Here is a 12,612-nt window from a genome sequence, read left to right as displayed (position 1 = left end):
GTTTTTTCCTGATTTGCTGTATAATTCGGGTGGGGGGGGGGGGGGTTTGCGCAAAACGGATTATGGCAGCTACTGTAATAGTATACCCCCTTGTGTTTATCCCTCAGTGTACTTGCACCAATACGAGTTATTACACTGGAATAGGTCATACTATGGACTGTAATGTCCTAAAACACAACGGTGAGATTGCGCCAGAAAGAAACCATTAACTTCACTTTCATTTTTGGGCATCAGTGGGTGAAACGCATTTGCCCAGACATGGGTGTGAATGAGCGCCGGATAGGGCTGCTGTACAGTCACAGACGTGGCAGACATTGCTGCACCAGTAGGAAACCAGGGAGCTGTCATGTCGCCGAGTGTGCGCTCTTCTGACAGTCTAGCTGCTGAATAAACGCCTTGTAGTGAGATGCATTCTGTAACCAGCTGTTTCTCGCTTTGTGCTGCAGACGAAGTGGCTCCGAGCAATTAGCCAGGCAGTGGACCAGGCCCTGAGGGGAGTGCATGAGCCTTTACTTCCCACAAGTGTAAGACAGGACCCACCTCTGTCACGCAGTGCCAAGTACACCTTTTACAAGGATCCACGACTGAAAGATGCCACATACGAGGGTCGTTGGCTAACTGGAAAACCACATGGCAGGTATATAAAAACCTATGCTTAATCTAGAATATTATCATTGTCTGTATCCTCCTATCTGAGGGACGCTGCCACCCAGGGGGGTGTAGAGTGTGGTATGAGCCGGAGGAGTCACATCCAAATAATGTGTTTGTAGCTATAAGCCCTCCCCTCCTGTTCCACCAGCGCTCTGCAGCCAATAGGAGCTCAGTTTGATTTGTGGAGTGAAGGAGCAGCTTTTGGGAGTTTTATTATATTCTCATTAATTTACTCCGCTTGTTACTCCGCTGGAGTGAGACGGGCAGAAGCGTTCTGGTGCCCAGTCTACTGCGTCTTCCTTGTGATCTGTGTTCCTGGTGAAGGGGTGTCCACAGGTGTGGGCACTTGGCATCTCTGGGTAACTGCAGCTGACTGCTGCCCGCTGCTAACCAAGAGACCACGCAGCGAGACCCACAGCCCAAACTAACAGCACTGCCCGCCTCTCCCTGTGATTGAGACCTCGCAGCAAGACACACAGCCCAAACTAACAGCACTGCCCGCCTCTCCCTGTGATTGAGACCTCGCAGCGAGACCCACAGCCCAAACTAACAGCACTGCCCGCCTCTCCCTGTGATTGAGACCTCGCAGCAAGACACACAGCCCAAACTAACAGCACTGCCCGCCTCTCCCTGTGATTGAGACCTCGCAGCGAGACCCACAGCCCAAACTAACAGCACTGCCCGCCTCTCCCTGTGATTGAGACCTCGCAGCGAGACCCACAGCCCAAACTAACAGCACTGCCCGCCTCTCCCTGTGATTGAGACCTTGCAGCAAGACCCACAGCCCAAACTAACAGCACTGCCCGCCTCTCCCTGTGATTGAGACCTCGCAGCGAGACCCACAGCCCAAACTAACAGCACTGCCCGCCTCTCCCTGTGATTGAAACCTCGCAGCGAGACCCACAGCCCAAACTAACAGCACTGCCCGCCTCTCCCTGTGATTGAGACCTCGCTGCGAGACCCACAGCCCAAACTAACAGCACTGCCCGCCTCTCCCTGTGATTGAGACCTCGCAGCGAGACCCACAGCCCAAACTAACAGCACTGCCCGCCTCTCCCTGTGATTGAGACCTTGCAGCAAGACCCACAGCCCAAACTAACAGCACTGCCCACCTCTCCCTGTGATTGAGACCTCGCAGCGAGACCCACAGCCCAAACTAACAGCACTGCCCGCCTCTCCCTGTGATTGAGACCTCACAGCAAGACCCACAGCCCAAACTAACAGCACTGCCCACCTCTCCCTGTGATTGAGACGGGCCTGGCGTTAGTCTCCCTCCCCATAGCTGGGTGTAGCTAGCCCCACTGTCCAGAGATAATGCAGCCAGTCTGGCGAAACCTGCCTGGCTTGTCATGATGATATGCACATTTGGGGAACTGGATGACTGTTCCTGTTGGGTTCTTCCCTCCCCCGGCTTTGTATGGTAACCTTGAAACCCCAACCCCCGCTGTCACCTCAGAATCTACAAGAAGTTGCTTTCTTAGCCCCCTGGGTTGCTTTTATGCAGAAGAATATGGTCTTAAAGGCCTCTTCTCTGTACAGACTGTGTGTGGCCGTTTTGCTAGTGGCCTCCACAACAATTAGGGTACTCCATGGGCGAGGTTCCAGGGTAAGTCTGATTCGGATCTGTCTCTGGTGGAGGAGGGAGGTGTGAGAATGTGCCTCCCATTAGGCCAGGCCTTGAGGTTTTGATTTGTCTAATGTCAGGCCATGGTTCCCACTGTAAAATAATGTGATAATACATACAAGCGCCCAATGAAGGGACCAACTGTAGTTCAGAGTCCTTCCACAAATGATTTTTAATGTTATGTAACAACGAAAAAAGTGCATATAGTGATGTACCGTTAAAACATTTAATATACAATCACATAAAACATACAACAGTAAAACAATTAGTGCATGGAATCCAAAGTGCAGAGTGTCCAAAGTGCGTAATTACCAGCGGCAAGTTTTTACAAGCATGAGGGTTTATGTTCCACGGCAACTGCGGCTGTCACTTCCTCATTCGGCTGGTCTGCAGACTATCACACTTGGTCTCCCCTTGGATATTAAAATCCAGCGCGTATCTACCCTTTGCGGGTCTTTATCAAGGCATCCAGCAGAATAAAATTCCCTCTCTCCGTCCTCCCTTTTTAAATAAACCGCTACCAATGATTTTGAGGCGGGCGCAGGTGGCTCCTATACATATAATTGCCTACAAGTCCCATGAGCCTTTCCGCGCCTCGCCGTCACTTCCTCCTACTTGCTTCCGTGATGATCGTGAGGCGGGCGCAGGTGGCTCCTATACACGTAGTTGCCTACAAGTCCCATGAGCCTTTCCGCGCCTCGCCGTCACTTCCTCCTTCTAACTTCCGGAAACCGTTATCTCCCCTTCTCCTCCCTGACCATCGCTCTGTATTGCCGGCGCGGAGGGTAACTCAGTAGTCCGTGTCCATGGCAACGCGGTCCTGCATATCCCCCTCGGTAACGGAGGTGTTTTTCTGGTTTCCAGTGTCTTTCCATCAACTATAGCTCAGCGTAATCATTTTCATAAAGTCCTATTAGCAAGTTGATTCAGACGGACGTATCATAAAAAGAATAATAAAACGGAATAATTAATATAATAACTGGAACATACAATGTTAAAAAGGGGTGGTAAAGTGTCAAGAGTGCATATCTTATGCATATCTTATTTCTTTAATGAAAGTGCATACACAGTGCAATGCCTTAACATGTGCAACATCCACCAATCACAGTAATCCACAATAAAGCAAAGACCGACACCACAGAATAAAACAGAGTAGAGAAGATAGTTTCATAAAAACCATTTAACTTCAAATTCCAGATTAAGCCCCCCCCCCGGTTGTAAAGTGCCCAGCTCATATATCTGTCTCATTTCAGCTTTTGCCAACTGAGACGAGAGATCTCTCTGCCTCCAGTGGCCCTTAACCCACTGTAGTCCTAAGAACCTTTTTATTGCAGATGTGGATTTGTGGTGGAACTTACAGAAATGGTCTGATAAGGCATGAGTAGCTAAGGCATTTCTTATATTTCGCAGATGTTCGCTTATCCGGACCTTTAAAGGTCTTGAGGTCCTACCAATGTAAAATAACCCACATGTGCACTCTATAGCATATACCACATTCTTTGTGTTGCAGGTTATAAACTCTGCAACCTGAAATTTCTTTCTGTTGATGGTAATTTCGCTGACTTTGCTACTTCCATCCCCTTTTATAGTGCGACACCCTATACACATGCCGCATCGAAAAAACCCTTTGGATTTGATGGCGGGCATGGATTTTACCGGGGGCAAAGCGCCCCTAACCAGGGCATTGCTTAGATTGGGTCCCTTCTGTAAATACATTTAGGTTTGTTGGGGAGCTTATCCCCCACAATGGGGTCCCTCTTTAGAACACCCCAGTGCTTCCTCAATATTTTCTCCAAGTCTCTATATTGACTATTGAAGGACGTAATGAAGGCCCATTCATATGAAGTGGATTGTGCTTTGGATTTGACCTTCTTACATAATAAATCCGTCCTTGTAATTTTGCCTATTTTAGCCGAGGTGTCCTTTATTATGTCTAAATTGTAACCTGACGCAACAAAATTGTCTTGCATTTCGGCCACTTGTTTCTCGTAAATACTGGTTTCTGTGCAGTTTCTACGTAGACGGCGTATTTGGCCGCACGGTATGGACCCAAGCCAATCTGGGTGATGGCAACTATTTTGTTTAAGATAAGCTCTAGAATCGGTGGGCTTTCTATAATTCGTTGTCTGCAATGCTCCATTCTTGGGGTACACCGTGACATCCAGGAAATGTAATTCCTCTCTACTCATTTCAAAGGTGAAGGAGATGTTCACTGAATTCTGATTCAAATACTCACAGAATCCTTTCAGTAAGTCATCGTCCCCCCTCCATATAAAAAAACTTCGTCTATGTACCTTGCCCAGGACACCAGGTTCACTCCAAAGGGATTGTTATCCCAAATGTGTCGATCTTCCCACAACCCCATAAAGAGGTTGGCATAACTTGGAGCGAACCTGGTGCCCATGGCCGTGCTCACCTTCTGCAGATAAAAAGTTTCCTTAAAATGAAAATAATTATTATTTAAAATAAACTCCATCCCCTTCTAAAATGAAGTTATGCTTTCCACCTGGCAAATCACTTTTTTCTATAGCTTTCGCAATTGCTAAGAGGCCGTCCTGATGATTTATTACTGTATACAGTGACCTAACATCTGCTGTAACCATAATACAGCTCTCCTCCCATGGTATAGTGGTTAATAAGTTCAGGAAGTCAGTGGTATCCTTTAAGTGAGATCTATTTTCTAACACCAACGGCTGCAGGTGAAAATCTAGGTATTCAGATAAATTGCAGGTCACAGAATTGATACCAGAAACAATTATTATTATTATTACATTTTATTTATAGGGCGTCACAAGTGTTTCGCAGTGCCGTACAAAGGGCAGTACAGGGAGACAAAACTTAGCATAACAGTAAATAAATAACAAAAATGGAGTGCAGGTAACAAAGAGCACCACAATTCTCAAAACATAATACAGCTTAGATGTAAGTAGCGAAGGAGTAATCATTGTACTACTTGGGGCTGGCGGCCATAGATAGAGAGGGGCATTTTACCAGCACAAGGAAAAAGCAGGTAAAGATGGTCGCTAAGTGAAATGTGTCAAGAAGAGGGCTTAGACAAGAGGAAAGAGGGCCCTGCTCTGAAGAGCTAACAATCTAGTGGGGAGGGGCAACAGACAGATGACATGAGGTGCAAGCAAGCAGGTAGAAGCCTGATGGTGGTATGCGAGCAAAGCAGAGATGTCCAAGGCATGGGGCAGGGGGATGGAGGAGCAGCCTAAGGACTAGGTTATGCATTGGAGGGGTACGCTTTGATAAATAGGTGGGTTTTCAGTGCCCATTTGAAGCTTTGCAAGGTTGGGAAGAGTCTAATGGAGTGGGGGAGCGCATTCCACTGAAGGGGTGCAGCACGGGCAAAATCCTGAACTCGTGCATGGGAAGCAGTGACCAAGGCAGAGGAGAGGCGACGGTCATCAGCCGACCGTAGTGGGCGGGAGGGTGTATAAAGGGAGAGGAGGTTGGAGATGTAGGGAGCAGTGGAATTAGAGATGGCTTTGTATGTGAGGGTGAGGAGTTTGAAGAGGATTCTGTAGGGGAATGGGAGCCAGTGTAGATTTTGTCGAAGGGGAGTGGCAGAAGTGGAGCGGCGGGAGAGGAAGATGAGCCTAGCTGCGGAGTTGAGGACAGATTGGAGGGGAGCGATGTGGGAGCAAGTGAGGCCAGTGAGGAGCACATTGCAGTAGTCGAGACGCGAGATGACCAGTGAGTGGATGATAAGTTTAGTTGCACTCTGGGAGAGGAATGGCCTGATGCGAGCAATTGGCCTCCCTGGTGGTCTAAGTGGATCTTTATGTATTTTGGGCAAAATATACATAATAGGGGTGGCCGGTTCCTCATTAAATAGATATTTGTATTCCCTTTCCTCCAAGATATTCTGTTCTAAGTACTTAGTTAGTAATCCTTGCAATTTATCCAGAATCTCCTGTGTGGGGTCTTTCCTTAATTTCACATATGTCTCCTGATCCTCCAACTGTCGTAGCACTTCTTCCTCATACGTTTGTTTATTTAGAACAACAACCCCACCCCCCTTATCGGCAGGCTTAATTACCAAATCTGTGTTCTCTTTAAGGGATTTTAAAGCCTGTCTTTCTTTCCAGGACATATTGTAGTTTATCTTTCCATCAGGTAATTCTTTAAGATCCTGGTGAACCAAATCATAGAAGGTATCTATATATTTGCCCTTCATATGGACCGGATAAAAGATCGATTTCGGCCTGAATGGGGTGGATGGGGTCTCAGTGGTTTGTGGTTCATTACCTTCCTTACTAATAAAAAACCGTTTGAGGGTTAATTTTCTAACAAACCTATTAAGGTCTATAAAGGTGGAGAACCTATTCATGGGAACAGAAGGGGCAAATTTAAGTCCCTTTTCCAAAACAGAGATTTTGTACCCTCCCTAGTGTCGCCAGTTTTTTCCTTAATCTCCTCATTTGTAGTTACCACCCCCCTTTTTGATCTGTTGACTCTTTTCCTAGGTCTTTTCTTTGGTTTACCACCTCTACATCCCCTTCTTTTTACTTGAACTTGTCGATAGCTCGGCCTACTCCTAAAAAAGGAGACCCCTCATTCCTGTTATTATCAGTCAGAGATAAACGTGATCGTGTTGGTTTGGAGACCGCATTGCGTCTCTCCCAATAAGATCCTGGTAATCTCGGCGGAGTACCGTCCGGTACCTCTCTCTCTCTTGTTTGAACTGGTGTTTCTTCTCTTCCCCGATAATATCTCTGTCTCATATCTCTCCGGTGGTTAGCCCTTTGGGGGAGTGGTCTATCTTGTGCTTTCACACTGTTAACCTCCCTTTCTTTTATATTTCTGTTTTCTCCTTGGTTTCGGGGTCCTGATTGATACCTTCTATTTGTTCCAATTTTTTTGGAAACAACGAGATTGGAATTGTTGGGAGTATCCAGGGATACTCTCTGTTCTAATTTTTGTCCTCCAATTCTATCCCTATTGAATTTTGTAGGCAATTATATGTATAGAAGCCACCTGCGCCCGCCTCACAATCATTGGTAGCGGTTTATTTAAAAAGGGAGGACGGAGAGAGGGAATTTTATTCTGCTGGATGCCTTGATAAAGACCCGCAAAGGGTAGAAACGCGCTGGCTTTTAATATCCAAGGGGAGACCAAGTGTGATAGTCTGCAGACCAGCCGAATTGAGGAAGTGACAGCCGCAGTTGCCGTGGAACATAAACCCTCATGCTTGTAAAAACTTGCCGCTGGTAATTACGCACTTTGGACACTCTGCACTTTGGATTCCATGCACTAATTGTTTTACTGTTGTATGTTTTATGTGATTGTATATTAAATGTTTTAACGGTACATCACTATATGCACTTTTTTCTTTGTTACATAACATTGAGAATCATTTGTGGAAGGACTCGGAACTACAGTTGGTCCCTTCATTGGGCGCTTGTATGTATTATCACATTATTTTGCAGTTTGCTTGAGAACATTCTCTGGGTGGAGGTACATATGAGAGTTACCTCTGTGTGATTGGTACAATAACTAGCTGCCTATTCCTGAGCGCACTGAAAATTATCTATCCTCTTTTTTTTCCGTGGTTCCCACTGTGTCTCTGCTAAAAACCTAAAGGGGGAAACTGAAGCTCTTGGGCAGAGATGACCAAGACCATTCAAGTGGCAGAGAGGTACATTCTGTACTGGCAGTCTTCATACTAGGTGTAGAAAGCTGGGTAGCCGATTATCTCAGCTGGCAGGGGAGTTGTCCCTACAGTCGCACTTTTCCTGCAGGTGTGGGGAAATGAGACGCTGGTACTGTATATGCCTTATTCCATGCCAGTGGCAGAACTGTTACCTGGGTGAACGGATACTCGCTGGTATTACCTTGTATATATTAATTATACAGATGTAGCAAGCTCATTCAACCCGTGATGCATGCGTAAATATCGTGAGTGCGCCGGGCTGTGACTGTGATCACACAATGTGATGTCTATAGATCGCAGGTGTGAATATATTCCTGCACACGCTACCCATGAAAATCCAGCTGCGAGTGCGATTATCCACAACCAGGATGAGCCCGGCTACATCTGTAGTTGTGTTACTTTGGGTGCTGTGTAAAATGAAGGTATTGTTGTGCATTTGTTATTGTGTCTTTGCAGTGCAATCTGGGGCAGGTAATGTGGTACAATGCTCACCATAAAAACCCAGCTTTGTCAAGGTGGTAAGGCACATATACATGCAGTATTCTCCCAGTCCAAGTAATGCTGGTGGCACTGGACTGTCCACAATCTTCATCTACCACCATTCTCCATCTGGTGCAGGATACAGCTGGGTGATTTCTCAGTGTGTTCAGCTTTGTTCCTGGTGTTTGCTCATTGATGACGGATTATTCTCTGTTTGCTGTTCCTAGAGGGGTTCTGAGCTGGCCAGACGGAAGAGTGTACTCTGGTGATTTTCGGAACGGCTTGGAGGATGGGTAAAATAGATTTTTATTTTTAATAAAAATGTTCTTAAAATCAAGCACCTTATCACCATGACATCTCTCGTCTTGACATGTATTTTCTTCTCACAGGTACGGAGAGTACATTATTCCCAATAAATCCTTCAAGAAGAAAGATCGCTATGTCGGTCATTGGAAAGAGGGCAAGATGTGTGGTCAGGGTACCTTCTGGTAAGATCCCATGCAGCTGGCATAATAAGTATTCTCATTGTTAGTATTCTGAAGGACACATAATTTTTACATTCATCATATATCTACAGTTCCCTTTTCTCCTTGTATTCCAGGTATGCAAATGGTGAAGTGTATGAAGGCTGCTTCCAGGATAACAACCGCCACGGACATGGTCTTCTCCGCAGCGGCAAGCTGACCTCCTCATCGCCCAGCATGTTCATTGGTCAGTGGGTGATGGATAAAAAGACCGGCTATGGAGTCTTTGATGATATCACAAGGTACTTGTGCAAGAGCTTTCTTCCGTCATCCAGTTCTCCTCCAGCAGTCCATGGCAGCCATTACAACGTGTAGAAGCAGCTCCTCCTCTTCCCTTGTCTCTTTCCTGTCTCAAAGCATAGGTATGTCAGGAAGTGGATGTTCAGTTCAGGGGCTTTCCTTCTCATTGTGTCAGCAATGCACCATCTGGCCCTGCGGGGCAGTAATGTGCAGGCTACCTGGGGAAGAACACTCTGCTACCGCTGCCGGCAGATCTGGTTGCAAACGTTTAAACCATGTCACATTTAAAGCACCACATTCATACCGGGCATTCTGAAAGGCCTGTTTCTAAAAAAAACATTATAGTGACATGCATATGGAAGAAACTGCAGTCGGAGGCAAGATGGAGTCTGAGCCCAAGCCTCGGACCCTTGTTTGAGGTAAGTTAGTTTGTTTTTTATATGATCCACACCTGACAGTCTAATGTAAATATCTGCAATGATAAAGCGGTTCTAAGAGAGAATCTAGCTATTTTTGCCAAAAATTGCATCTACATTTCATACCAACCAGAAAGTTGGCCACTTTTTGCCCACAGCTGGTGGATGGAAAAGAGCAGAAACTGCATTGAGTGGATTTAGTGAGGTCCCTTCTGTCCTGGGTAAGTTCAGCACAATTGTTCCTGATCCCAGCAGATCATTAGAAAGGTCATGCCCCTTCCATGCAGTATATATAAGGATGGATCAGAGATACAGGCATGCAAGACATGTGGGCATCAGGTGCCACTTGCACAAAGGGCAGTGGAAACCTCTTGGGCAAATCTGAGGACGTAGACCTTAGTGATAGCTCTTTCTAAGGCAGTATTGTGGTCATCTATCCATACCTTCTCCAGTCATCATCATCTGGATTTAGTGTGCTCTACTGGCCCTCTGTCTGGGAGACCTGTTCTCCTTATAGCTATGGGACAATGAGCTCGGTAGAGGGGTGTATTGTCTGGTAAATTTATTAAAGTAATGCTTTACTGGCAGCATACATGAAACAAAAAAAAACAAACAGACCTAGTCCCCATTCAGGACTAACTCACTCCTTCACCCCTCACTGTCTACATCACAAAGTCTCATCCTAAGTCCCAGTCCTGTCTCTGACAGGTACAGTAAGGCAGCTCCTGGCCTACTCACATTCAATGCTCACAAGCCTGGCTTCTTCTCAGCAACATGGAGTTTGGTGGTCTCCTCTGTCTCCTGCAGGGTTAGACACAGGCCTCCTAGCCCTCAGAGGCTTCCTAGCACAATGAGCTCTGGCTGGCTTTCCCAACCACACTGGTCCTGGTCACACAGGCCACTGCCTGCCCTGATTGCACCAGTCTCCCAGATTGACTCTCCTCTGCAGCAGATACTGTAGGTGGATGTGCTCACGTCTGACTTTTGTTTCCTGTGTGGGTGGATACCTCCTGCTGCACACAAAATACATGTGTTAGTAATGCAATTTCCCTTCATACTGCCACACCACTTATATAAATGTATGGTTACGCAGCATAGATGATATCCACCAAGAAGATTTACAATATCCACCCAGACGATATCCACCAAGAAGATTGACGATATCCACCCAGACGATATCCACCAAGAAGATTGACGATATCCACCCAGACGATATCCACCAAGAAGATTGACGTATGACATATCTCCTAGATATCGGTGTCTGGCTCATCTTATGATATATCTCCTAGATATCTGTGTCTGGCTCATCTTATGATATATCTCCGTCTGGCTCATCTTATGACATATCTGCTAGATATCGGTGTCTGGCTCATCTTATGACATATCTGCTAGATATCGGTGTCTGGCTCATCTTATGACATATCTCCTAGATATCGGTGTCTGGCTCATCTTATGACATATCTGCTAGATATCGGTGTCTGGCTCATCTTATGACATATCTCCTAGATATCGGTGTCTGGCTCATCTTATGACATATCTGCTAGATATCTGTGTCTGGCTCATCTTATGACATATCTCCTAGATATCGGTGTCTGGCTCATCTTATGACATATCTGCTAGATATCGGTGTCTGGCTCATCTTATGACATATCTCCTAGATATCGGTGTCTGGCTCATCTTATGACATATCTCCTAGATATCGGTGTCTGGCTCATCTTATGACATATCTGCTAGATATCGGTTTCTGGCTCATCTTATGACATATCTGCTAGATACCGGTGTCTGGCTCATCTTATGACATATCTGCTAGATACCGGTGTCTGGCTCATCTTATGACATATCTGCTAGATACCGGTGTCTGGCTCATCTTATGACATATCAGCTAGATACCGGTGTCTGGCTAATCTTATGACATATCTCCTAGATACCGGTGTCTGGCTCATCTTATGACATATCTGCTAGATATCGGTGTCTGGCTCATCTTATGACATATCTGCTAGATATCGGTGTCTGGCTCATCTTATGACATATCTGCTAGATATCGGTGTCTGGCTCATCTTATGACATATCTCCTAGATATCGGTGTCTGGCTCATCTTATGACATATCTGCTAGATATCGGTGTCTGGCTCATCTTATGACATATCTCCTAGATATCGGTGTCTGGCTCATCTTATGACATATCTGCTAGATATCGGTGTCTGGCTCATCTTATGACATATCTGCTAGATATCGGTGTCTGGCTCATCTTATGACATATCTGCTAGATATCGGTGTCTGGCTCATCTTATGACATATCTCCTAGATATCGGTGTCTGGCTCATCTTATGACATATCTCCTAGATACAGGCGTCTGGCTCATCTTATGACATATCTCCTAGATACCGGTGTCTGGCTCATCTTATGACATATCTCCTAGATATCGGTGTCTGGCTCATCTTATGACATGTGCTAGATACCGGTGTCTGGCTCATCTTATGACATATCTGCTAGGTACCGGTGTCTGCCTCATCTTATGACATATCTGCTAGATATCGGTGTCTGGCTCATCTTATGACATATCTCCTAGATACCGGTGTCTGGCTCATCTTATGACATATCTGCTGGATATCGGTGTCTGGCTCATCTTATGACATATCTGCTAGATATCGGTGTCTGGCTCATCTTATGACATATCTGCTAGATACCGGTGTCTGGCTCATCTTATGACATATCTGCTAGATATCGGTGTCTGGCTCATCTTATGACATATCTGCTAGATATCGGTGTCTGGCTCATCTTATGACATATCTGCTAGATACCGGTGTCTGGCTCATCTTATGACATATCTGCTAGATATCGGTGTCTGGCTCATCTTATGACATATCTGCTAGATATCGGTGTCTGGCTCATCTTATGACATATCTGCTAGATATCGGTGTCTGGCTCATCTTATGACATATCTGCTAGATATCGGTGTCTGGCTCATCTTATGACATATCTGCTAGATATCGGTGTCTGGCTCATCTTATGACATATC

At 45.8% G+C, this 12,612-nt stretch overlaps 1 protein-coding gene across 2 annotated transcripts in view; it reads left to right on the top strand.

Moving 5' to 3' along the window:
* The window catches only part of ALS2 (alsin Rho guanine nucleotide exchange factor ALS2), a 384,700-nt gene that overhangs the window by 213,112 nt on the left and 158,976 nt on the right, over positions 1-12,612 (top strand). For both annotated transcript variants that reach the window (XM_063950453.1, XM_063950454.1), the window contains 4 exons: positions 447-637; positions 8,642-8,707; positions 8,804-8,902; positions 9,016-9,180. In XM_063950453.1, the coding sequence (XP_063806523.1) occupies positions 447-637; positions 8,642-8,707; positions 8,804-8,902; positions 9,016-9,180 (521 nt within the window). The remainder of the gene's footprint in view (positions 1-446; positions 638-8,641; positions 8,708-8,803; positions 8,903-9,015; positions 9,181-12,612) is intronic.

Source organism: Pseudophryne corroboree, assembly GCF_028390025.1.
Source record: "Pseudophryne corroboree isolate aPseCor3 chromosome 7 unlocalized genomic scaffold, aPseCor3.hap2 SUPER_7_unloc_10, whole genome shotgun sequence".
Lineage (NCBI taxonomy): Eukaryota > Metazoa > Chordata > Amphibia > Anura > Myobatrachidae > Pseudophryne > Pseudophryne corroboree.
This window is presented reverse-complemented; position numbering and strand designations above follow the sequence as displayed.